Here is a 27,551-nt window from a genome sequence, read left to right on the forward strand (position 1 = left end):
ACGTGGTGTTGCATTTTCTCCAATCGGACTGGTTTGAGCCTCTACAGGAGGTTGAAGTCAGTGAGCTCTGGACACGTCAGCAGTTCCTTCCAAAGGTTGTGTCCGCTTTTCATATTAACCAACCTATTGTGGTGCCAGTTGCTACTGGCTCCTCAATTCCATCAAAGTCCTTGGACGTTGTAAGGGCGCTTGAAATCTATGTGAAGAGGACTGCTCGTCACAGAAAATCGGACTCTTTGTTTGTCCTGTATGATCCCAAGAAACTTGGGTATCCTGCTTCTAAGCAGACTATCTCTAGCTGGATTAAGTTCACTATCCAGCATGCGTATTCTACGGCAGGATTGCAGTGTCCAAAGTCTGTTAAGGCCCACTCTACTCGTAAGGTGGGGTCTTCCTGGGCGGCTGCCCGGGGTGTCTTGGCTTTACAGCTTTGCCGAGCGGCTACTTGGTCTGCTAAATTCTACAAGTTCGATACTTTGGCCTCTGAGGACCTTAAGTTTGTTCAATCAGTTCTGCAGGAGCCTCCGCGCTCTTCTTCCCGTTCTTGGAGCTTTGGTACATCCCCATGGTACTAATGTGGACCCCAGCATCCTCTAGGACGTAAGAGAAAATAGGATTTTAATTACCTACCGATAAATCCTTTTCTTGTAGTCCGTTGAGGATGCTGGGCGCCGGCCCAGTGCTTAGTTATCCTGCAGTGGTTACTTGGTTCAGTACTGCTTTGTTCTTAGGGGGTAATTCCAAGTTGATCGCAGTAGGAATTTTTTTAGCAGTTGGGCAAAACCATGGCCCTCATTCCGAGTTGATCGGTCGCAAGGCGAATTTAGCAGAGTTACACACGCTAAGCCTACGCCTACTGGGAGTGTATCTTAGCTTCTTAAAATTGCGACCGATGTATTCGCAATATTGCGATTACAAACTACTTAGCAGTTTCAGAGTAGCTTCAGACTTACTCTGCCTGTGCGATCAGTTCAGTGCTTGTCGTTCCTGGTTTGACGTCACAAACACACCCAGCGTTCGCCCAGACACTCCTCCGTTTCTCCAGCCACTCCTGCGTTTTTTCCGGAAACGGTAGCGTTTTCATCCACACGCCCCTAAAACGCCGTGTTTCCGCCCAGTAACACCCATTTCCTGTCAATCACATTACGATCGCCGGAGCGATGAAAAAGCCGTGAGTAAAAATACTATCTTCATTGTTAAATTACTTGGCGCAGTCGCAGTGCGAATATTGCGCATGCGTACTAAGCGGATTTTCATTGCGATGCGATGAAAAATACCGACCGATCAACTCGGAATGAGGGCCTATGTGCACTGCAGGGGGGGAGGGGGGGGCAGATATAACATATGCAGAGAGAGAGTTGGGTTTGGGTGGGTTATTTTGTTTCTGTTCAGGGTAAATACTGGCTGCTTTATTTTTACACTGCAATTTAGATTGCAGATTGAACTCACCTCACCCAAATCTATCTCTCTCTGCACATGTTATATCTGCCGAGTTGTTCGCTCGCAAGCTGCTTTTAGCAGCTTTGCACACGCTAAGCCGCCGCCTACTGGGAGTGAATCTTAGCATAGTAAAATTGCGAACGAAAGATTAGCAAAATTGCGAACAGACACTCCTTAGCAGTTTCTGAGTAGCTCCACACTTACTCGGCAACTGCGATCAGTTCAGTCAGTTTCGTTCCTGGTTTGACGTCACAAACACACCCAGCGTTCGGCCAGACACTCCTCCGTTTCTCCAGCCACTCCCGCGTTTTTCCCAGAAACGGTAGCGTTTTTTCGCACACACCCATAAAACGGCCAGTTTCCGCCCAGAAACACCCACTTCCTGTCAATCACATTACGATCACCAGAACGAAGAAAAAACCTCGTAATGCCGTGAGTAAAATACCTAACTGCATAGCAAATTTACTTGGCGCAAACGCACTGCGGACATTGCGCATGCGCATTAGCGACTAATCGCTCCGTTGCGACAAAAAAATAACGAGCGAACAACTCGGAATGACCCCCATGGTTTTGCCTAACTGCTAAAAAAATTTCCTGCTGCGATCAACTTGGAATTACCTCCTTAGTTAAGTACTGCGTTATTACTAGGTTCAGTAATGTTATTCAGCTGTTTTTTTTCAAGCTAGTTAGCTTGGTTTGCCTTGTTTGTATGAGGTGGTGTGAATCTTGCCACTATCTGTGTAAAATCCTTCTTTCGAAGTTGTCAGTCTCCTCGGGCACAGTTTCTAGACTGGGTCTGGTAGGAGAGGCATAGAGGGAGGAGCCAGCCCACACTCTCAAACTTAAAGTGCCAATGGCTCCTAGTGGACCCATCTATACCGCATGGTACCAATGTGGACCCCAGCATCCTCTACGGACTACGAGAAAAGGATTTACTGGTAGGTAATTAAAATCTTATTTTTTTCCATCCAAAAAGTGCAGACCTGTGTGTTTTCGTGGCAGTGATCATGGAGTAAAAGGCAGGTGCCAGATCGGGAATAATTGGGCTAGGTAATTATCCACGGTAACAGGATACCTCCCTTAATGTATTAGGAAATAATAGGTGAGTGAATGTATTATTTTACCTCCAGTTGGGTATACGTCAACAGTCATAATGGCGACATTGACCATTCATTATGTAGACGGTTATGAAATGCTGATGTTGGAATGTCAGTTTATTATTCCTGCCCAATGGTTGCAGCACCCACAGTGGTGTTTTCCGAGTCCTAACGGTCATGTGACCGTCACTTTCAGGTCAGACCTCCGCCGTTCAGGTGAGTATTTCTCCATTATCTTTATTCCTTCTTCTAATACACCCTACAGTGTCTAATGCTAACCCCCTTCCTCCCCCTGTTAACATTATGAATGACGACCTGGTCATCGTATACATTGTGACTACATCCCTTATTTTTCATATGTTAATAGTTCAGTGTTATGTTTTTAAATTTCAAAGAATATGCCAAATTGTTACACTAATACTGTAAATTTTTTCACACTTCTCAGGATACAAGCTGAGAAGAACGAATACGGAAGTGAGGCTGATCTCTATGGGCTAGTATCTAATATTCTTGATGAAACTGAAAAAACACAGCCTTATTTTAGTCAGGGGTATGTACTCATGATGGATAACTTTATTGTGTTAGTCACAAGCAATTTTCATGTTTTTCAATTCCCTGATCCTTTTTTTTCCCCTCTTGATCTATCTTTATTTCTTGGCTGACACGTATGGGTGCGGGCTCGGAACTTGAGACTGCATTTGATGAATACTTTGTTACAAACCGGGACTCGGGTCCACTACAGGTGCTATGGGTTGCTTTCAAAACCTTTCCAAGGGGTACATATCTCGGCGCTGAGATACAGACCAAAGTATGCTGAGAGCACCGGAGCAGAGAGTGACAACCCAGTCAGGAAAGAAGAACTGCACGGGTTTTGAAAGGTGCAGGGTGCTAGAATGAGCACTAGTACTCTGAGCAGTGGTGCTAGAGAGGAAGGGGGGCGGTACTCTTTACCCGGGCCTTTTGGAGGGGCCAGGGTCCCGCTACCACCGCCCCCCGTTGCAGAAGTTTTGTGTGCCAGGTAGAGAGAGGACTGGCTTCAGCAGCAGCCTCTCTCCCCAGCACAGCACATGCTGCTGTGTGCTGAGCTGGGGAGAGATGCAGAAGTCAGTCAGTCCTCTATCCCCTTGCGTAATGTGCGGGGGGAGCGATTGCGTCAAGGCCGCACACGCCCACTGCTTTCTCGTCCCCCTCCGCTGCACATTGGGGACTTTTACCCCCCTGCAGTGTCGAACCCCCTGCTCCCCAAGTGGCGGTGCCCCTAACTCTGATTACGAACGTAGCTGATTTTAAGTCCTTTCTCATACGTCCTAGAGGATGCTGGGGATGCTTCAAGAACCATGGGGTATAGTTGGGATCCGCAGGAGAGATGGGCACTTTAAGACTTTAAAAGGGGTGTGAACTGGCTCCTTCCTCTATGCCCCTCCTCCAGACTCCAGTTAGATTTTGTGCCTTGTGAGACTGGAAGCACACTGAGGAGCTCTCCAGAGTTTCTCACAAAAAAGACTTTGTTAGATTTATTATTTTCAGGGAGACCTGCTGGCAACAGGCTCCCTGCATCGTGGGACTGAGGGGAGAGAAGCAGACCTACTTCTGAGTTCAAAGGCCCTGCTGCTTAGGCTACTGGACACCATTAGCTCCAGAGGGTCCGATCACTTGGTACGCCTAGCTGCTCGTTCCCGGAGCCGCGCCGTCACCCCCCTTGCAGAGCCAGAAGATAGAAGCCGGGTGAATATTAGAAGATCAGAAGACTTCAGTGACGGCAGAAGACGGCTTTTGAGGTACTGCGCTGCGCGCCATGCTCCCACATTCAGAACGGCACTGCAGGGCGCAGGGGGGGCGCCCTGGGCAGCATTAATCCTCAATTTAGCCACTGGCAAAAGTGTATAACATGCTGGGCACTGATTACAGACCCCCGCCAGTATAAAAAATATGAAAATAAGCGGGACTGAAGCGCCCCATGACGGGGGCGTGGTTTAGCCCTCACAGCTCTGACCAGCGCCATTTTCTGTTCACAGAAGCTGCAGAGACGCTGAGCCTGGCCTCCCACATTACTGTACAAGTAAAAGGGTGCAGGACTGGGGGGGGGGGGGCACGAGTTTGGTGCTAATTATTGTAATGTAAAAGCGCTAGCAGGTCTGGGCAGTATTTTAATCGCTTCAGAACCGAGTCAGGCGCTGGGTTGTGAGCTGGCAGAACTCCCTCTGTGTTTGTCTAACAGGCTTTGTTGTGAGTCTGTCTCCTATAGCCCCAGTGGGGTTCAGGGTGTCGGTACGTGTGTGTCGACATGTCTGAGGCTGAGTGCTCTTCTCAGGAGGAGGCTGGAGTGGGAACAGAAAAGGCTGGGGGAGTGACAGTGTCGGCACGCCGACGGCTGATTGGGTAAATATGTTGTGTGTTTTGAATGCTAATGTGGCTCGGTTGACAAAGAGATTAGATAAATCTGAGTCTAAAAGCCAGACATGGAGGAAATCCATGGAAGATGCATTGTCACAAGCTCAGACCCCTTCAGGGTCACAGAAACGTGCATTTGCCCAGTTAACTGATACCGACACGGACTCTGATTCCAGTGTCGACTATAGTGATGCCAGGTTAAATCCTAAACATGCTAAGAGCATTAAGTGCATGATTGTGGCGATAAAAGAAGTGTTGCATATAACAGAGGACCCTGCTGTTCCTGATACTAGGCTCTGTATGTATAAAGGAAAGAAACCTGCGGTAACTTTTCCTCCCTCTCATGAACTGAACGCTCTCTTTGAAAATGCTTGGGAAATCCTGACAAGAAGTACACAGGTTCCCAAAAGAATTCCAGTGGCATATCCGTTTCCCTTTGGGGACAGGGAAAAGTGTGAGTCAACCCCCACAGTGGATAAAGCTCTATCGTGTCTATCCAAAAAGGTGGCGCTTCCGTCTACTGACACGGCAGCCCTAAAGGATCCTGCGGATCGTAAGCAGGAAAATACACTAAAATCCATTTATGTCACTACGGGTGCGCTACTCAGGCATGCCGTTGCTTCGGCATGGGTGAGTAGCGCTATTGAAAAGTGGGCGGATAACTTGTCATCTGAGATAGATTCCCTAGACAGGGATAACGTGCTGTTGACTCTGGGTGATATCAGGGACGCTGCAGCATATTTAAAAGAAGCTGTAAGGGATATTGGCCTTTTGGGATCAAGGGCCAATGCCATGGCAGTCTCAGCTAGGATAGCATTGTGGATTCATCAATGGAATGCTGATGCCGACTCTAAGAAGGCGATGGAGTCTTTACCGTTTAATGGCAGTGTCTTGTTTGGTGACTGCCTCACTGACCTGGTATCTATGGCTACCGCGGGTAAGTCGTCATTTTTACCTTATGTTCCTGCACAACAGAAGAAAACGCCCCACTATATCAGATGCAGTCCTTTCGGCCCAATAAATTAAAAAAAGGACGAGGGTCCTCCTTTCTTGCTGCGAGAAGAATAGGACGGGGAAAGAGGTCACAGGCTGTGGCAAGTTCCCAAGAGCAAAAGTCCTCTCCGGCTTCTACCAAATCCACTGCATGACGCTGGGGCTTCTCTGCGGGAGTCCACACCGGTGGGGGCACGTCTCAAACTCTTCAGTCAGGTCTGGATACACTCGGACCTTGATCCTTGGATATTAGAAATAGTAACCCAAGGGTACAAATTAGAGTTTCAAGACATGCCCCCTCACCGATTTTTCAAATCGGCCATGCCAGCTTCTCATCTAGAAAGAGAGGTGGTATGCGCTGCAATACTAAAGCTGTGTCAAAATCAAGTCATTGTCACGGTACCCCCGTCACAACGGGAGGAGGGTTGTTATTCGAGTCTGTTTGTGGTCCCGAAGCCGGTTGGCTCAGTCAGACCGATTCTGAACCTAAAATCCCTCAATTTCTTTCTGAAAAAGTTCAAATTCAAAATGGAATCTCTCCGAGCAGTGATCTCCAGTCTGGAGGAGGGGGATTTTATGGTTTCGGTCGGCATAAAGGATGCTTACTTACAATATATCCTCCACATCATGCATACCTGAGGTTTGCTGTTCAGGATTGTCATTACCAATTTCAGACGTTGCCGTTTGGTCTGTCCACGGCACCACGGATTTTCACCAAGGTTATGGCGGAAATGATGGTTCTGCGCAAGCAGGGAATTACGATTATCCCGTACTTGGATGATCTCCTCATAAAGGCGAGATCCAAGGAGCAATTGCTGAAGAATGTTGCGCTCTTTACTGACGATTCTGCAACAACATGGTTGGCTCCTAAACTTGCCAAAATCACAGTTGGTTCCGATGACACGGCTGTTGTTTCTGGGTATGATTTTGGATACAGAATTACAGAGTTTTTCTTCCAGTGGAAAAGGCTCTGGAAATACATTACATGGTAAAACAGATTCTGAAACCAGCAAAAGTGTCAGTTCTTCAATGCACTCGGTTGCTAGGGAAGATGGTGGCGGCCTATGAGGCCATTCCGTATGGCAGGTTCCATGCCAGGGTATTTCAGTAGGACCTGTTGGACAAGTGGTCTGGGTCTCACCTGGACATGCACCGGAAAATAATCCTATCTTCCAGGACCAGGATCTCCCTTCTGTGGTGGCTGCACAGTTCTCACCTTCTGGAGGGACGCAGGTTCGGGATTGAGGATTGGATCCTGGTGACCACAGATGCAAGTCTCCGAGGCTGGGGAGCAGTCACACAGGGGAGAAACTTTCAGGGAAAATGGTCATGCCAGGAAGCTTGTCTGCACATAAACATTCTGGAATTAAGGGCCATCTACAACGGCATTCTGCAAGCGGAACATCTTCTGCGCGGTCTGCCCGTCTTGATTCAGTCAGACAACATTACAGCAGTGGCGTACATAAACCGCCAGGGTGGAACAAAGAGCAGAGCGGCAATGGCCGAGGCCACGAAAGTTCTGCGCTGGGCGGAGAGACATGCAAGCGCTCTGTCAGTAGTCTTCATTCCAGGAGTGGACAACTGGGAAGCAGACTTTCTCAGCAGACACGATCTCCATGCAGGAGAGTGGGGTCTTCATCAAGAGGTCTTTGCAGAAGTGACAAGTCGTTGGGGAATTCCTCAAATAGACATGATGGCGTCCCGCCTCAACAAGAAACTTCAGAGATATTGTTCCAGGTCGAGGGACCCTAAAGCGGTAGCGGTGGACGCCCTAGTGACACCGTGGGTGTTTCCGTCGGTCCATGTGTTCCCTCCACTTCCACTCATTCCAAAGGTGATAAAGATTATAAGAAGAACAATGGTTCAGGCGATACTCATTGTTCCAGACTGGCCAAAGAGGGCCTGGTATCCAGATCTTCAGGAGTTGCTCATAGAATATACCTGGCCTCTTCCTCTACGGGAGGACCTGTTACAACAAGGTCCGTGCGTGTATCAAGACTTACCGCGGCTGCGTTTGACGGCATGGCGGTTGAACGCCAAATCCTAGCCAGAAAGGGTATTCCCAGTGAAGTCATTCTCACACTTCTTCAGGCTAGAAAGGAAGTAACGGCAAAGCACTACCACCGTATTTGGAGAAACTATGTGTCTTGGTGTGAATCCAAGAAGGCTCCTACGGAAGAATTTCAGCTGGGCGTTTGCTCCATTTTTTGCAAGCAGGTGTGGATGCGGGCCTAAAGTTAGGCTCTATTAAAGTACAAATTTCGGCCTTATCAATTTTCTTTCAGAAAGAATTGGCCTCTCTTCCAGAAGTTCAGACCTTCGTTAAAGTTCAGATCTCCTGTGGCACCGTGGGATCTTAATGTGGTATTGCAGTTCCTGCAATCTCCTTGGTTTGATCCTTTACGTAAGGTTGAGTTAAAATTCGTTACTTGGAAAGTAGTCATGTTGTTGGCCTTGGCATCCGCAAGGCGGGTTTCTGAGTTGGCGGCTTTGTCTCACAAAAGCCCCTATTTAATCTTCCATGCTGATAGAGCGGAGTTGAGTACTCGTCAGCAATTTCTGCCAAAAGTGGTTTCCTCGTTTCACGTAAACCAACCTATTGTGGTGCCAGTGGCTACTGACGCCTTGGCTGAATCGAAGTCTCTCGATGTGGTCAGAGCTTTGAAAATCTATGTCGCCAGAACGGCGCAGATTAGGAAAACAGAGGCTCTGTTTGTCCTGTGGGCTCCCAACAAGATTGGGGCTCCTGCTTCCAAGCAGACTATTGCACGCTGGATCTGTAATACGATTCAGCAGGCTCATTCTACGGCAGGATTGCCGTTACCAAAATCGGTAAAAGCCCATTCTACCAGAAAGGTGGGCTCATCCTGGGCGGCTGCCCGAGGGGTCTCGGCATTACAGCTTTGCCGAGTTGCTACTTGGTCGGGATCAAACACCTTTGCGAATTTTTACATGTTTGATACCCTGGCTGAGGAGGACCTCTTGTTTGGTCAGTCGTTGCTGCAGAGTCATCCGCACTCTCCTGCCCGTTCTAGAGCTTTGGTATAAACCGCATGGTTCTTGAAGCATCCCCAGCATCCTCTAAGACGTATGAGAAAATAGGATTTTAATACCTACCGGTAAATCCTTTTCTCTAACGTCCTAAGTGGATGCTGGGGACTCCGTAAGGACCATGGGGATTAGCGGCTCCGCAGGAGACTGGGCACAACTATAAAGAAAGCTTTTAGACTACTGGTGTGCACTGGCTCCTCCCACTAAGACCCTCCTCCAGACCTCAGTTAGATTCTTGTGCCCGGCTGAGCTGGATGCACACTAGGGGCTTTCCTGAGCACCTAGAAAGAAAGTATATTTAGGTTTTTTATTTTCAGTGAGATCTGCTGGCAACAGACTCACTGCAGCGAGGGACTAAGGGGAGAAGAAGCGAACCTACCTAACAGGTGGTAGTTTGGGCTTCTTAGGCTACTGGACACCATTAGCTCCAGAGGGATCGACCGCAGGACCCGACCTTGGTGTTCGTTCTCGGAGCCGTGCCGCTGTCCCCCTTACAGAGCCAGAAGCACGAAGAAGGTCCGGAAAATCGGCGGCAGAAGACTTCGGTCTTCACCAAGGTAGCGCACAGCACTGCAGCTGTGCGCCATTGCTCCTCATGTACACCTCACACTTCGGTCACTGATGGGTGCAGGGCGCTGGGGGGGGGCGCCCTGAGGGCAATAAATAACACCTTGGCTGGCAAAATATACATCATATATAGTCCCAGAGGCTATATAGATGTAAAATTACCCCTGCCAGTATCACAGAAAAAGCGGGAGAAAGTCCACCGAAAAGGGGGCGGGGCTTCTCCCTCAGCACACTGGCGCCATTTTTCCCTCACAGTTCCGCTGGAAGGAAGCTCCCTGGCTCTCCCCTGCAGTCTGAAAATACTACAGAAGGGTAAAAAAGAGAGGGAGGGCACTAAATTTAGGCGCAGTATAGATATATATATATATGTAATATATATAAAAAAGCAGCTATAGGGAAAACACTCATTGATAGTGGGATCCCAGTGTTATATAGCGCTCTGGTGTGTGCTGGCATACTCTCTCTCTGTCTCCCCAAAGGGCTTTGTGGGGTCCTGTCCTCTGTCAGAGCATTCCCTGTGTGTTTGCGGTGTGTCGGTACGGCTGTGTCGACATGTTTGATGAGGAGGCTTATGTGGAGGCAGAGCAGATGCCTGTAAATGTGATGTCACCCCCTGCTGGGTCGACACCTGAGTGGATGGTGCTGTGGAAGGAATTACGTGATAGTGTCGACTCCTTACATAAAAGGTTTGACGACATACCTAATGTGGGACAGCCGGCTTCTCAGCCTGTGCCTGCCCAGGCGTCTCAAAAACCATCAGGGGCTCTAAAACGCCCGCTACCTCAGATGGTTGACACAGATGTCGACACGGATACTGACTCCAGTGTCGACGACGAAGAGACTAATGTAACTTCCAGTAGGGCCACACGTTACATGATTGAGGCAATGAAAAATGTGTTGCACATTTCTGATGTTACCCCCGGTGTTAGGCGCCGGGGTCCGCATGTCCGCGCGGCCCGGCGCCTAGCAACTAGGGACGCCGTGCGCGTTCAGCCGCCGGCTCCCTAGCAACGCTAGACGCCGGGCGCGCTGAGCCGCACGGACCCTAGCAACGGGGACGCCACGGGCGGACCGCATTCCCCGTTGCAGGGCCTAATTAACAAGCACACACACTTGTCCTCTGGCCGTGCAGCAAGGCAGCTGCACGGCATTTATTCCCAATCAGGCTCTAAGCAGCTGATTGGAGGACTCCCTGTTAAATACCTTCCCAGTACTTCTCACAGACGCCGGTAATAGCTTCCTGCATGCTGCTTTGGTTTGCTGAGAGTCTGTTCCAGTCCTGCTGTATCCGGTCATTCCTGTCCTCAGAAGTCCTGTATTCGGGAGTTGTCATCTCATCCCAGGAAGTCGTTTGGTCCCCAGTTGTCCTGACTGATCACCTTTGTATATCGAGTGGTGTTCCGTGAGTTGCGGCTGTGCCGTGTGTTGCGGCTCAGCCGCTTTATCTTTATATATTCTGTTTTTGGAGCATTTGCGGAGGGTTCCGCTTCCACAAGTCCTCTCTGGAACTCGGCGGTGCTGGGTAGGAGAAGTGGACAAGTGGATATTTTGGTTGTCCTTTTCCCTGGCGGTGATTCCGCACATATTCTAGTTTTAAGTTAGCTTGTAGCCCCTGGCCTGGTTGTTTAGTCAGAGGGCCCCTTGTTATCACCCTGTCTCGGATTTCCCTTTGTCTCTCATTAAGACCTGGGGGGGCATCGGAGTTGGGCAGACATAATCCGCCCTTCAAACGCGGCTGCCATGGGCTCAAGCAACTATAGTCTCGCAGGGGATTTCCGACAGCACGGGTGAGACAACGGAGTTAGGGCGCCAGGGGCTATTTTCCATTCCCGCTCCCTTCCCCAGCATTTCGTTCCAGTGCTCCGGTCCTCGCAAAAGATCTCCTCAGACCAGAGTGCTGGAATCATAACATTACCGGCCATACCAAAAAATTTAAATTAAACAGGGCTTTAATTTTTTCCTCTCATTCAGTTTTTGTTAAAATTTTTTGGCCTCATGAATCCGACAGGTTTAGGGCCAAACCCTGGCCAGCTCTTAGTCAATCAGATTCAAGAACTTACTCAGATGGTTCAGGATCTTTCTCTTCGGGTGAGGTCGCAGGAAGATCTTTTGCGAGCCTCCCCAAAGGTAGTCCCTGAACCAAAGATGCATTTGCCTGACCGTTTTTCTGGCGATAGAAAATAATTTTTTAGTTTTAAAGAATCCTGTAAACTTTATTTCCGTTTAAGACCTACTTTCTCTGGTTCTGAATCTCAGCGGGTTGGGATTATTATTTCTTTACTCCAGGGGGATCCTCAGACCTTGGCGTTCGGTTTAAGGGAAGAGGATCCTGCGTTGTTGTCAGTAGACGCTTTCTTTAAGTCTTTAGGGCTTTTGTATGATGACCCAGATAGAGAGGCGTCCGCTGAAAGTCAGCTGCGCGCTCTCAAACAAGGAAGAAATCCTGCAGAGGTTTATTGTACTGAGTTTCGCCGTTGGTCGAACGACTGTGGCTGGAATGACCCAGCCCTGCGCAGTCAGTTTCGCCTCGGCTTATCAGAGTCTATTAAAGACAGTCTCCTTCAGTACCCCGCTCCTGAGACTCTCGATAAACTCATGGAGCTTTCTATTAAGATTGATCGTCGTCTCAGAGAGCAGAGGGCTGAAAGAGGAACACCTGTAAGGTCAAGTCCTTGTGTTTATTCCATTCCAGAAGACGTAGAGGAGCCCATGCAGATGGGTCTCTCCCGGCTGTCTCCTGAGGAAAGGGCCAGAAGGCAAAATTCCGGTCTTTGTTTGTACTGTGGTGGTAAGGGATATTTTGCTCGTAACTGTCCGAACAAGTCGGGAAACGCTTTGACCAGGTGAATTGTGAGGGGGTTCACCTAGGTCTGCAGCTTATCTCCTCGAATAACTCTCTTTTAGTCCCAGTTAAGGTTTCCTTTGGCAGCCTCAGTTCTTTGGTGTCGGCTTTTGTTGACAGTGGAGCTGCAGGAAACTTTATGGATTTAACTTGGGCTAAGGCCTTAGGCATTCCTCAGTTACCATTGGGTAGGTGTGTCACCATGCATGGCTTAGATGGGAGTCCGCTTTCCAACGGGGTTATTACTCACCGTACACCTCCCTTAGTACTTACAGTAGGAGCTTTACATTCCGAAAAGATCGAGTTCTATCTAACACATTGCCCAGCAGTTCCAGTTGTTCTGGGTCACCCTTGGCTGGCCTTTCATAATCCCACCATTGATTGGCGGTCCGGGGAGATTTCACAATGGGGTACTTTTTGTGCTAAGGAATGTATTTCGTTTCCAGTTAGAGTAGCAGCTATCATTCCAGAACTCATTCCTGTGGCATACCAGGAGTTTGCCGATGTATTCTCCAAAGGCAATGCGGACATTCTGCCTCCCCATCGGCCTTATGATTGTGCTATTGAGCTAATCCCTGGTGCCGCATTGCCAAAGGGGAGATTATATGCATTGTCCGGGCCAGAAACTTCGGCTATGAATGACTATGTTCAGGAGAGCTTACAGAAAGGTTTTATTAGACCATCAAAATCCCCTTTAAGTGCTGGTTTTTTCTTTGTGGAGAAAAAGGATGGCTCGCTTAGACCATGCATAGATTTTAGAGCCTTGAATAAAATCTCAGTCAAAAACACCTATCCTTTGCCGTTGATTTCTGTACTCTTTGATCAGTTACGTTCTGCTGTGATTTTTTCTAAAATTGACCTGAGAGGAGCTTACAACCTCATCCGAATTAAATCTGGAGATGAGTGGAAGACGGCTTTCAGTACTCAGTCGGGTCACTACGAATACCTGGTGATGCCGTTCGGCCTGTCTAATGCTCCAGCAGTTTTTCAAGACCTCATTAACGATGTGCTCCGTGACTTCCTAGGGAAATTCGTGGTCGTTTATTTAGACGACATCTTGATTTTTTCTGAATCGATGGAACAACATATCACCCAGGTGCGTCTGGTTCTTCAAAAGTTACGTGAGAATCATTTATATGCCAAGCTGGAGAAGTGTGAATTTCACGTCACGAAAGTATCTTTTTTAGGGTACATAATTTCCCCTCAGGGATTTTCCATGGAACCTAAGAAGCTTCAGGCCATCCTTAATTGGGCGCAGCCCACCAATTTAAAAGCAATTCAGCGCTTTTTAGGGTTTGCAAATTATTATAGGAGGTTCATTCATTCTTTTTCTGACCTGGTTGCTCCCATTGTGGCTCTGACAAAGAAAGGAGCGGATCCTACCAACTGGTCGCATGAAGCTGAGTTGTCCTTCCGGGCTCTGAAACAAGCCATTGTCTCAGCTCCAGTCCTCAGACATCCTAATCCGGAATTGCCCTTTGTTGTGGAGGTTGATGCCTCAGAGGTTGGAGTGGGGGCTGTCCTTTCTCAAAAGGATCCGGTGTCTTTGGACTTACATCCTTGTGCCTTTATGTCCAGGAAGTTCTCCTCCGCTGAATCCAATTATGACGTTGGTAATTGGGAGTTACTGGCGGTAAAGTGGGCTTTTGAGGAGTGGAGGCATTGGCTGGAAGGAGCAAAGCATACTATTTCGGTATTTACTGACCATAAGAACCTGCAATACATTGAATCAGCTAAACGGCTTAATGCCCGGCAGGCACGTTGGGCATTATTTTTTACTCGTTTCAAATTTATAATCACTTTAAGGCCTGGTTCCAAGAATACTAAAGCTGATGCCCTGTCACGTAGTATTCTTCCGGTTCACAATAACAATCCTGTTGTTACCCCAATACTTCCATCTTCGGTCATCCGGGCAGGCCTCACACAGGATTTATTTACCCAGTTAAACCAGCTTCAACACCAAGCTCCTAGATTTACTCCTGCTGGTCGTCTTTACGTTCCTGAATTTTTGAGAGCTACTGTTTTAACTGAATTCCATGACAACAAGGTTTCAGGGCATCCGGGAATCACTAAGACATTGGAGTTAGTCTCTCGCTCAGTATGGTGGCCTAGTATGTCTAAAGACGTTAGGGAACTTGTTTTTTCATGTCAGGTTTGTGCACAGCATAAGGTTCCCCGTTCCTTGCCTATCGGGCAACTTATGCCCTTAAGTGTCCCTCTCAGGCCATGGTCTCATATTTCCATGGATTTTGTGGTTGACCTTCCCCTTTCAGCCGGATTCCGAGTCATATGGGTGGTAGTGGACCGTTTTAGTAAAATGGCTCATTTTATTGCTCTTCCCCGATTGCCTTCTGCTCAAGGGTTGGCAATTTTGTTCCTCCGCCATGTGTTTAGGCTTCATGGGTTACCCACTGATATTGTTTCTGATCGGGGTCCACAATTCATCGCACAATTCTGGAGATGTTTTTGTGCTTCATTAAAGATGAAACTGTCATTAACATCCGGTTATCACCCACAATCCAACGGGCAAACCGAACGAGTTAACCAGTCATTAAAACAATATCTGCGCTTGTATTCAGCCAAACTCCAGAATGATTGGTCCGAGTTTCTTCCTTTGGCTGAATTTGCTTACAATAATTCCTGTCATTCCTCCACTAAAGAGTCTCCATTCTTTTCAGTTTTTGGTTTTCACCCCAGAGCTAATTCTTTTTTTCATCATTCTCCAGTCTCCTCGCTGGCATTGACCTCCCATCTCCGAGCAATTTGGAAAAAAGTGCACCTTGCCCTCAGAAAAGCGGCCTTTCGAGAAAATAAATTTTCTGACAGGCTCCGACGTCCTTGCACTTTTAAGGTGGGAGACAAGGTGTGGTTGTCAACTCGCAACATCAGGCTTCGGCAATCCTCGGCTAGACTGGGACCCAAATTTATTGGACCATTTCTTATTATTAAAAGAGTCAACCCAGTTGCCTTTCGGCTACGTTTACCAAGATCTCTCAAGATTGGAAATACGTTTCATTGTTCCCTGTTGAAACAATACGTTTCTTCCAGTAGATTTCCTCGGAGGATCTCTCAGGGTAGATCTCCAGTGGATGTACAGGGACAACAGGAGTTCTTGGTAGAGAAAGTTCTTGATTCCAAATTGTCCCGGGGTCGGCTTCATTTTTTAGTTCACTGGAAAGGCTATGGTCCGGAGGAAAGGTCTTGGGTCCTAGATAAGGATCTTCATGCCCCTAGGCTCAAGAGGGCATTTTTTTTTTCGGGAATTTCCTCAGAAGCCTGGCTTTAGGGGTTCCTTGACCCCTCCTCAAGGGGGGGGGGTACTGTTAGGCGCCGGGGTCCGCATGTCCGCGCGGCCCGGCGCCTAGCAACTAGGGACGCCGTGCGCGTTCAGCCGCCGGCTCCCTAGCAACGCTAGACGCCAGGCGCGCTGAGCCGCACGGACCCTAGCAACGGGGACGCCACGGGCGGACCGCGTTCCCCGTTGCAGGGCCTAATTAACAAGCACACACACTTGTCCTCTGGCCGTGCAGCAAGGCAGCTGCACGGCATTTATTCCCAATCAGGCTCTAAGCAGCTGATTGGAGGACTCCCTGTTAAATACCTTCCCAGTACTTCTCACAGACGCCGGTAATAGCTTCCTGCATGCTGCTTTGGTTTGCTGAGAGTCTGTTCCAGTCCTGCTGTATCCGGTCATTCCTGTCCTCAGAAGTCCTGTATTCGGGAGTTGTCATCTCATCCCAGGAAGTCGTTTGGTCCCCAGTTGTCCTGACTGATCACCTTTGTATATCGAGTGGTGTTCCGTGAGTTGCGGCTCTGCCGTGTGTTGCGGCTCAGCCGCTTTATCTTTATATATTCTGTTTTTGGAGCATTTGCGGAGGGTTCCGCTTCCACAAGTCCTCTCTGGAACTCGGCGGTGCTGGGTAGGAGAAGTGGACAAGTGGATATTTTGGTTGTCCTTTTCCCTGGCGGTGTTTCCGCACATATTCTAGTTTTAAGTTAGCTTGTAGCCCCTGGCCTGGTTGTTTAGTCAGAGGGCCCCTTGTTATCACCCTGTCTCGGATTTCCCTTTGTCTCTCATTAAGACCTGGGGGGGCATCGGAGTTGGGCAGACATAATCCGCCCTTCAAACGCGGCTGCCATGGGCTCAAGCAACCATAGTCTCGCAGGGGATTTCCGACAGCACGGGTGAGACAACGGAGTTAGGGCGCCAGGGGCTATTTTCCATTCCCGCTCCCTTCCCCAGCATTTCATTCCAGTGCTCCGGTCCTCGCAAAAGATCTCCTCAGACCAGAGTGCTGGAATCATAACACCCGGTACCACAAAAAAGGGTATAATGTTTGGAGAGAAAAAACTACCAGTAGCTTTTCCTCCATCTGAAGAGTTAAATGAAGTGTGTGAAGAAGCGTGGGCTTCCCCTGATAAAAAGATGGTAATTTCTAAGAGGTTACTAATGGCGTACCCTTTCCCGCCAGAGGATAGGTCACGCTGGGAAACATCCCCTAGGGTGGATAAAGCGCTCACACGCTTGTCAGAGAAGGTGGCACTACCGTCTCCGGATACGGCCGCCCTGAAGGAATCTGCTGATAGAAAGCAGGAGGCTATCCTGAAATCTATATATACACACACAGGTATGATACTGAGACCGGCTATAGCTTCAGCCTGGATGTGCAGCGCTGCTGCTGCGTGGTCAGATTCCCTGTCAGAAAATATAGATACCCTAGACAGGGACACTATTTTGCTAAACGTAGAGCATATAAAAGACGCACTTTTATACATGAGGGATGCACAGAGGGATATTTGCCGGCTGGCATCCAAAATTAGTGCAATGTCCATTTCTGCCAGGAGAGGGTTAGGGACTTGGCAGTGGACAGGTGATGCAGATTCCAAACGACACATGGAAGTTCTGCCTTATACGGGTGAGGAATTGTTCGGGGATGGTCTCTCGGACCTTGTTTCCACAGCAACAGCTGGGAAGTCTACATTTTTACCCCATGTTCCCTCACAACCAAAGAAAGCACCGTATTATCAGGTACAGTCCTTTCGGCCCAATAGGGTCAAGCGGGTTAAAGGCGCGTCTTTTCTGCCCAGAGGCAGAGGGAAAAAGCTGCAGCATACAGCCAGTTCCCAGGAGCAAAAGTCCTCCCCCGCTTCCTCTAAGTCCACAGCATGACGCTGGGGCTCCACAGGCGGAGCCAGGTACGGTGGGGGCCCGTCTCAAAAATTTCAGCAATCAGTGGGCTCGCTCACGGGTGGATCCCTGGATCCTTCAAATAGTATCTCAGGGGTACAAACTGGAATTCGAGACGTCTCCCCCCCGCCGTTTCCTCAAATCTGCCTTGCCAACCACTCCCTCAGGCAGGGAGGCAGTGTTACAGGCAATTCAAAAGCTGTATTCACAACAAGTGATAGTAAAGGTGCCCCTACTTCAACAAGGAAGGGGTTACTATTCCACAATGTTTGTGGTACCGAAACCGGACGGTTCGGTGAGACCCATTTTAAATTTGAAATCCTTGAACACATATATAAAAAAATTCAAGTTCAAGATGGAATCGCTCAGGGCGGTTATTGCAAGCCTGGACGAGTGAGATTACATGGTATCGCTGGACATCAAGGATGCTTACCTACATGTCCCCATTTACCATCCTCACCAGGAGTACCTCAGGTTTGTGGTACAAGATTGTCATTACCAATTCCAGACGTTGCCGTTCGGTCTCTCCACGGCTCCGAGGGTCTTTACCAAGGTAATGGCGGAAATTATGATACTCCTTCGAAGGAAGGGAGTTTTAATTATCCCGTACTTGGACGATCTCCTGATAAAGGCGAGGTCCAGAGAACAGTTGTTGGTAGGGGTAGCACTATCTCGGGAAGTGCTACAACAGCACGGCTGGATTCTAAACATTCCAAAGTCACAGCTGGTCCCTACGACACGCCTGCTGTTCCTAGGGATGGTTCTGGACACAGAACAGAGAAAAGTGTTTCTCCCGGAGGAGAAGGCCAAGGAGCTGTCATCTCTAGTCAGAGGCCTCCTTAAACCAAAACAGGTGTCGGTGCATCACTGCACGCGGATCCTGGGAAAAATGGTAGCTTCCTACGAAGCGATTCCATTCGGCAGGTTTCATGCAAGAACCTTTCAGTGGGACCTGTTAGACAAGTGGTCCGGATCGCATCTTCAGATGCATCGTCTGATAACCCTGTCTCCAAGGACAAGGGTGTCTCTGCTGTGGTTGCTGCAGAGTGCTCATCTTCAAGAGGGCCGCAGATTCGGCATACAGGACTTGGTCCTGGTGACCACGGATGCCAGCCTTCGAGGCTGGGGAGCAGTCACACAGGGAAGAAACTTCCAAGGACTATGGTCAAGTCAGGAGACTTCCCTGCACATAAATATTCTGGAACTAAGGGCCATTTACAATGCCCTAAGTCAGGCAAAACCCCTGCTTCAAAACCAGCCGATACTGATCCAGTCAGACAACATCACGGCGGTCGCCCATGTAAATCGTCAGGGCGGCACGAGAAGCAGGACGGCGATGGCAGAAGCCACAAGGATTCTCAGATGGGCGGAAAATCACGTGTTAGCACTGTCAGCAGTGTTCATTCCGGGAGTGGACAACTGGGAAGCAGACTTCCTCAGCAGGCACGACCTCCACCCGGGAGAGTGGGGACTTCATCCAGAAGTCTTTCAAATGATTGTAAACCAGTGGGAAAAACCACAGGTGGACATGATGGCGTCCCGCCTAAACAAAAAGCTAGAAAAATATTGCGCCAGGTCAAGAGACCCGCAGGCGATAGCTGTGGACGCTCTGGTAACACCGTGGGTGTACCGATCGGTTTATGTGTTCCCTCCTCTTCCTCTCATACCAAAGGTACTGAGGATAATAAGGAGAAGAGGAGTAAGAACTATACTCATTGTTCCGGATTGGCCAAGAAGAGCGTGGTATCCGGAACTTCAAGAAATGATGTCAGAGGACCCATGGCCTCTACCGCTCAGACAGGACCTGCTGCAGCAGGGGCCCTGTCTGTTCCAAGACTTACCGCGGCTGCGTTTGACGGCATGGCGGTTGAACACCGGATCCTGAAGGAAAAGGGCATTCCGGAGGAAGTCATTCCTACGCTGATAAAAGCTAGGAAAGAAGTAACCGCGAACCATTATCACCGCATATGGCGAAAATATGTTGCGTGGTGTGAGGCCAGGAAGGCCCCAACGGAAGAATTTCAGCTGGGCCGGTTCCTGCACTTCCTACAGTCAGGGGTGACTATGGGCCTTAAATTGGGTTCCATTAAGGTCCAGATTTCGGCTCTATCGATTTTCTTCCAGAGAGAATTGGCTTCACTACCTGAAGTTCAGACTTTTGTTAAGGGAGTGCTGCATATTCAGCCCCCTTTTGTGCCTCCAGTGGCACCTTGGAATCTCAACGTGGTGTTGGATTTCCTAAAGTCACATTGGTTTGAGCCACTGAAAACCGTGGATTTGAAATATCTCACGTGGAAAGTGGTCATGTTGTTGGCCTTGGCTTCGGCCAGGCGTGTTTCAGAATTGGCGGCTTTGTCATGTAAAAGCCCTTATCTGATTTTCCATATGGATAGGGCAGAATTGAGGACTCATCCCCAGTTTCTCCCCAAAGTGGTATCAGCTTTTCATCTGAACCAACCTATCGTGGTGCCTGCGGCTACAAATGACTTGGAGGCTTCCAAGTTGTTGGATGTAGTCAGGGCCCTAAAAATTTATGTTTCCAGGACAGCTGGAGTCAGGAAGACTGACTCGCTCTTTATCCTGTATGCGCCCAACAAGTTGGGTGCACCTGCTTCTAAGCAGACTATTGCTCGCTTGATCTGTAGTACGATTCAGCTTGCACATTCTGCGGCTGGACTGCCGCATCCTAAATCAGTGAAAGCCCATTCCACGAGGAAAGTGGGCTCTTCTTGGGCGGCTGCCCGAGGGGTCTCGGCTCTTCAACTTTGCCGAGCTGCTACTTGGTCAGGGGCAAACACGTTTGCAAAATTCTACAAATTTGATAACCTGGCTGAGGAGGACCTTGAGTTCTCTCATTCGGTGCTGCAGAGTCATCCGCACTCTCCCGCCCGTTTGGGAGCTTTGGTATAATCCCCATGGTCCTTACGGAGTCCCCAGCATCCACTTAGGACGTTAGAGAAAATAAGAATTTACTCACCGGTAATTCTATTTCTCATAGTCCGTAGTGGATGCTGGGCGCCCATCCCAAGTGCGGATTGTCTGCAATACTTGTATATAGTTATTGCTTAACTAAAGGGTTATTGTTGAGCTATCAGTTGTTATCATGCTGTTAACTGGGTATTGTATCACGAGTTATACGGTGTGATTGGTGTGGCTGGTATGAGTCTTACCCGGGATTCAAAATCCTTCCAAATTGTGTCCGCTCTTCCGGGCACAGTATCCTAACTGAGGTCTGGAGCAGGGTCTTAGTGGGAGGAGCCAGTGCACACCAGTAGTCTAAAAGCTTTCTTTATAGTTGTGCCCAGTCTCCTGCGGAGCCGCTAATCCCCATGGTCCTTACGGAGTCCCCAGCATCCACTACGGACTATGAGAAATAGAATTACCGGTGAGTAAATTCTTATTTTCTCTTAATCCGTAGAGGATGCTGGGCGCCCGTCCCAGTGCGGGCTGTATCTGCAGTTTGGTTTTGGTTACACTCATGTTGAGTTAAGTACAGTCAGTCTGTGGCTGATGTTGGTCATGCCGTTGCATGCATTGTTGTTAAATGCCATGTTGTACGGCGTGTTTGAGGTATGAGCTGGTATGTATCTCACCTTAGTTTAAAAATGAAATAACTCATTTTCCTCGAAAATGTCCGTCTCCCTAGGCACAGTTCCTATAACTGGAGTCTGGAGGAGGGGCATAGAGGGATGAGCCAGTTCACAACCCTTTTAAAGTCTTAAAGTGCCCATGTCTCCTGCGGATCCCGTCTATACCCCATGGATCTTGAAGCATCCTCTATGGACTAAGAGAAAAGGATTTACCGGTAGGTATTAAAATCCTATTTTTACCGATGCTGGGAAGTAGAACTCGAAGCCTTTTGTAGATCTTTAGAGGTGGCATACCTTGCTGATGGACTAGAGTCCTTACAAAATGGTTTGGTTATCTGCTCACAAGGAATGGAATGACCATCTACTTGAGAAAACCCAGTATACTGTACTTTAATGCACACTCCCATTATGCCACAGGGGAATTATCTCACTAACCTAGCCAGGGCTGAATGATCCTCAGTGACGATGGTGGTGGAGATCACTGGTGAAGTGTTCACCCTAAGCTGTTTTAGCAGGGCGCCACACCCTGTCCTGCCTGATTTTTTTTAAAGGACAAAATACCCGAATCCTAGCAGAAACACTACTGGTGCAGATGGTACGGCTTGTGTACAAACTCCAGATATTGTGGCGAGATTTGCTCGCTTTTATCTACAATTATATAACACTCAGTTAACCTGTAACTTGCAGGAACTACGTGCCTATCTTGCTGCCCCACTCTGTCAGCAGAAGCAGAGGACTTTTTGGACTCCCTACTAACTGCTGAAGAGATATGTGTGGCCAGTTGATCATTTCCAGGAGGCAAGGTTTCTGGCTTTGATTGGGGTTACCCTGGAATTATATAAAAAGCATACTCTGTTCTTTGTGCCTCACCTACTTGACTTCTTTAACCGACTATATGAAGGTGATCACCTTCCTCACACTATGTCTGAGGCTCTAATAATTGCCATACCAAAGCCAGGGAAAGACCATGCTGACTCCTACAGCCCCATCTCTTTACTACCCACAGATGTTAAGATACTAGCTAAAGTATGGGCTACTAGACCCAGACATGTAATTACTCAACTGATCCACCCAGAGCAGACTGGATTCATGCCTGGCAAGTCAATCTGTTGAGTCCTCCTCTCCCTTCCCTCACAGAGATGCTGAACAGCCATTTTACTTTATGCTTGATTCAGCTAGTCTCCAGACTTCTGGTCTCCCTGTATACCTCACCCTTAGAGGTCAGGTTATACAGATAGCTCCTTCCTACCAATTGTGGTTTGGTTTATTGAGCAATTACTGCCCTTTATTACCTTCATTTAATCTTTGTGTGCATGTTCTTCACTATTTAGGAGTACTTTTTTTTTTTTATCTCTGATTCTGTTTTGTCTGACAATTTATGGTTCTGCCTGACTTAATACTGTTCTGTCTGTCATTTTTACTGTGTAGATTGCTATTTGTATTCATTGTTGTGGGTTTCAGTGTTAATACCACCTTCTGCAGTGCCCCACTTATTCTGGTGCGTACATGTTCATTGCACTATCCCTTATTTGCACACCACTGTACGCTTTGTGTGTGGGGACTGCCTAAGATTTCTGTTCCTTGTCTCCCAAGAGCAAAGCACCCAGGGAGGTGGGTGCTCCTGTGTTGCATAAATGCGGGACTTGTACCACTGTACTCTATCCTCAGGCTCCAGACCATGATGGTCACTGTGTACAGTGTTTCACAGCTAAGCCCAAAGTGCCCATCGTGCACAGCTTCCAGCCGTGAACCAGCTTGGGCTTCCTCACTTTTACAGGTAATGGTGCAGTTTGTTAATAAACTTGCAACCCTGGGCCCGCTTTCCCTGTTTGTATCTTTACAGGGGCCTAGCAGCTGACTGCCATAGAATCACTATGAATACATTCCTTCATGCAGTCAGTGCAGGGCTTGGCGCCGGTGTCCGCAAATTTACAACAGACGCTAGACAAAGACTGCACTTCCAAGCACAGGTGGGACATTTCTACACCCCTGTCTGATCATGATTTGTTTCGTCAGATCACAAGGAAAAATGTGTCCGTTACTTCAGATGTTGAGACCTTCTCTGTCCCGAGGGCTCCCTATACCAAGTAGACGTAGCTGCCCTGATTAATGCGGTTAAATCTATCCTTCCAATCAAGGATACTGAGCAGGCCCTTGAGGCTAGTGCTTGGGTGTTCAATCATCAGAAGAGGGTTTCTTCAGAGTTCCCGTTTTCTGCACAACTGGAGGACCTTCTAGCAGAGGCATGTGCTCGGGTGATCTTCGGTATGCTGCTGGCCGGGATCCTGGAGGGAGAATAAATTGCGTGGCGCCGCAGTGTGGCGAGCATAGCGAGCCCGCAAGGGGCTCATTAGCGCTCACCTAGCTGTCGGTATGCTGGCCCCTGGGATCCCGGCCGCCGGCCACTCATACTACACCCCATGGGCTCAAATGCATTACTTTCTTTTATCTGTTAACTGCCGCAGACCAGGCAAAATGGAAATCTCCGCCCCTTGTCAATGCTTACATTGCCCGTCTAGTTAAAAACACTCCCTACCTATTCCTAACACAGCATGCCCCTATACAGCGTATAGAAAGCTTGAGACTTTCTTCAAGGGGATTTATTCTCATGCTCTTGCTATCGCATACTCAGCCCTAGCATTCGCTTGGGTGGCTAAAGCCATTGGAGGTTGGAAGATGGCCTCAGTTATGGTACCCACAGGATTGAGCTATTGTCTCTAGTGGAGCATATCAAGTAGGCAGCCTCCTATCTTGATGAAGCAGCAAAAGACACTGGTTTGCTAATGTGCCAACTTCCTCCATGTCAGCTAGTCGAGCCCTCTGGCTTCATTCCTGGCATGCTGACACAGACTTTAAGAAGACCCCTGAGAATTTTTCTTATTCAGGGGATATTCTCTTTGGTTTAGAATTGGACAAGATCATGGCCATAGTAGCAACATAGGTCGCGGGTGTCTAATTTGTGCTCCTATTGTGTTCAAGAAAAAGCCATTTTGCATTCCTTTTTCTCTGACGTCCTAGTGGATGCTGGGAACTCCGTAAGGACCATGGGGAATAGCGGCTCCGCAGGAGACTGGGCACAACTAAAGAAAGCTTTAGGACTACCTGGTGTGCACTGGCTCCTCCCTCTATGACTCTCCTCCAGACCTCAGTTAGAATCTTGTGCCCGGCTGAGCTGGATGCACACTAGGGGCTCTCCTGAGCTCCTAGAAAAGAAAGTATAATTTTAGTTTCTCTGACGTCCTAGTGGATGCTGGGGACTCCGTAAGGACCATGGGGAATAGACGGGCTCCGCAGGAGACTGGGCACTCTATAGAAAGATTTAGGACTATCTGGTGTGCACTGGCTCCTCCCCCTATGACCCTCCTCCAAGCCTCAGTTAGATTTCTGTGCCCGGCTGAGCTGGATGCACACTAGGGGCTCTCCTGAGCTCCTAGAAGAAAGCATAGTTTAGGTTTTTTATTTTCAGTGAGACCTGCTGGCAACAGGCTCACTGCAACGAGGGACTAAGGGGAGAAGAAGCGAACCTACCTAAGTGGTGGTAGCTTGGGCTTCTTAGGCTACTGGACACCATTAGCTCCAGAGGGATCAAACACAGGACCCGACCTCGTCGTCCGTTCCCGGAGCCGCGCCGCCGTCCCCCTTACAGAGCCAGAAACAAGAAGGTGGTCCGGAAAATCGGCGGCTGAAGACTTCTGTCTTCTCCAAGGTAGCGCACAGCACTGCAGCTGTGCGCCATTGCTCCTCATGCACACCACACACTGCGGTCACTGATGGGTGCAGGGCGCTGGGGGGGGGGGGCGCCCTGAGCAGCAATAGTAACACCTTGGCTGGCAAAACTAACACCATATATAGCCCCAGAGGCTATATAGGTGTATATTAACCCCTGCCAGAAACGATAAAATAGCGGGAGAAAGCCCGCCGAAAAAGGGGCGGAGCCAACTCCCTTAGCACACTGGCGCCATTTTTCCCTCACAGCTCCGCTGGAAGGAAGCTCCCTGGCTCTCCCCTGCAGTCCTGCACTACAGAAAGGGTAAAAAAGAGAGGGGGGGCACAATTTAGGCGCAGTATATATATATTATAGGCAGCTATAGGGGAAAACACTCTGTATAGTGATATCCCTGTGTTATATAGCGCCCTGGTGTGTGCTGGCATACTCTCCCTCTGTCTCCCCAAAGGGCTTTGTGGGGTCCTGTCCTCTGTAAGAGCATTCCCTGTGTGTCTGCTGTGTGTCGGTACTGCTGTGTCGACATGTATGATGAGGATAATGATGTGGAGGCGGAGCAAATGCCTGTGAATGTGATGTCACCCCCTGCGGGGTCGACACCAGTGTGGATGGACTTATGGAAGGAATTACGTGACAGTGTCAGCTCCTTACATAAAAGGTTTGACGACATAGGACAGCCGGCTACTCAGCTTGTGCCTGTCCAAGCGTCTCAAATGTCATCAGGGGCTATAAAACGCCCGCTACCTCAGATGACAGATACAGATGTCGACACGGATACCGACTCCAGTGTCGACGATGATGAGACGAGTGCACCCTCCAATAGATCCACTCGTTATATGATTGAGGCTATGAAAAATGTATTACACATTTCTGATGATAACCCAGGTACCACAAAAAAGGGTATTATGTTTGGTGAGAAAAAACTACCTGTAGTTTTTCCTGCATCTGACGAATTAAATGAGGTGTGTGAGGAAGCGTGGACTTCCCCAGATAAGAAATTGATCATTTCTAAACGGTTAATGGCTGCGTACCCTTTCCCGCCAGAGGATAGGTCACGCTGGGAAACACCCCCTAGGGTAGATAAAGCGCTGACACGCTTATCAAAGAAGGTGGCACTACCGTCTCCGGAGACGGCCGCCCTAAAAGAACCTGCTGATAGAAAGCAGGAAAGTACCCTAAAAGCTATATACACACACACTGGCATTATATTGAGACCCGCTATTGCATCAGCTTGGATGTGCAGTGCTGCTGCTGCGTGGTCAGACTCCCTGTCGGAAAACATTGATACCATGGATAGGGACAATATTTTGCTAACGATTGACCATATAAAAGACGCGGTCTTATACATGCGTGATGCACAGAGGGATATTTGCCGGCTGGCATAAAAAATAAGCGCTATGTCCATTGCCGCCAGACGGGGGTTATGGACTAGGCAATGGTCAGGTAATGCCGACTCCAAACGGCACATGGAAGTTTTACCCTATAAAGGGGTGGAACTTTTTGGGGAAGGTCTTTCAGACCTCGTTTCCACAGCTACTGCTGGGAAATCGACTTTTTTGCCACAGGCTACCCCACAGCAAAAGAAAGCACCGTATTATCAGGTACAGTCCTTTCGGCCCCAGAAAACCAAGCGGGCTAGAGGCTCATCCTTTCTGCCGAGGGGCAGAGGAAGGGGGAAAAAGCTGCAGCACACAGCTAGTTCCCAGGAGCAGAAGTCCTCCCCTGCGTCCGGTAAGTCCACAGCATGACGCTGGGGCTGCTCAGGCGGAATCGGGAACGGTGGGGGCACGTCTCAGGTTTTTCAGCACACAGTGGGCTCTCTCACAAGTGGATCCCTGGGTCCTTCAAGTAGTATCTTAGGGGTACAGGCTGGAATTCGAGACGTCTCCCCCCCCCGCCGTTTCCTAAAATCTGCCTTGCCGGCAACTCCCTCTGCCAGGGAGTCAGTGTTGGTGGCTATTCAAAAACTGTATTCACAGAAAGTGATTGTCAAGGTACCCCTCCTTCAGCAAGGAAAGGGTTACTACTCCACAATGTTTGTGGTACCGAAACCGGACGGTTCGGTGAGACCCATCTTAAATTTAAAAGCCTTGAACACTTATATCAAAAGGTTCAAGTTCAAGATGGAATCGCTCAGGGCGGTTATTGCGAGCCTGGAGGAGGGGGATTACATGGTATCCCTGGACATCAAGGATGCGTACCTGCATGTCCCCATTTACCCTCCGCACCAGGAGTACCTCAGATTTGTGGTACAGGACTGTCACTATCAGTTCCAGACGCTGCCGTTTGGATTATCCACGGCACCGAGGGTCTTTACCAAGGTAATGGCCGAAATGATGATACTCCTTCGCAAGAAGGGAGTTTTAATTATCCCGTACTTGGACGATCTCCTGATAAAGGCGAGGTCCAAAGAACAGTTGATAGTGGGGGTGGCACTTTCTCAGGAAGTGCTACAACAGCACGGCTGGATTCTAAACATTCCAAAGTCACAGCTGGTCCCGACGACACGTCTTCTGTTCCTGGGAATGATTCTGGACACAGACCAGAAAAGAGTGTTTCTTCCACTGGAAAAAGCAGAGGAATTGTCATCTCTGGTCAGAGACATCCTAAAACCAGGAAAAGTGTCGGTACATCAATGCACACGAGTCCTGGGAAAAATGTTAGCTTC

The 27,551-nt window shown here is 48.8% G+C and overlaps 1 protein-coding gene across 4 annotated transcripts in view; it reads left to right on the forward strand.

Moving 5' to 3' along the window:
* MEIOC (meiosis specific with coiled-coil domain) overlaps positions 1 to 27,551 on the forward strand; it is a 434,415-nt gene that overhangs the window by 279,475 nt on the left and 127,389 nt on the right. For all 4 annotated transcript variants that reach the window (XM_063959971.1, XM_063959970.1, XM_063959968.1 and 1 more), the window contains one exon: positions 2,983 to 3,087. In XM_063959971.1, coding sequence (XP_063816041.1) covers positions 2,983 to 3,087 — 105 coding nt within the window. The remainder of the gene's footprint in view (positions 1 to 2,982; positions 3,088 to 27,551) is intronic.

This window comes from Pseudophryne corroboree, chromosome 3 (assembly GCF_028390025.1).
Source record: "Pseudophryne corroboree isolate aPseCor3 chromosome 3, aPseCor3.hap2, whole genome shotgun sequence".
Taxonomy (NCBI): domain Eukaryota; kingdom Metazoa; phylum Chordata; class Amphibia; order Anura; family Myobatrachidae; genus Pseudophryne; species Pseudophryne corroboree.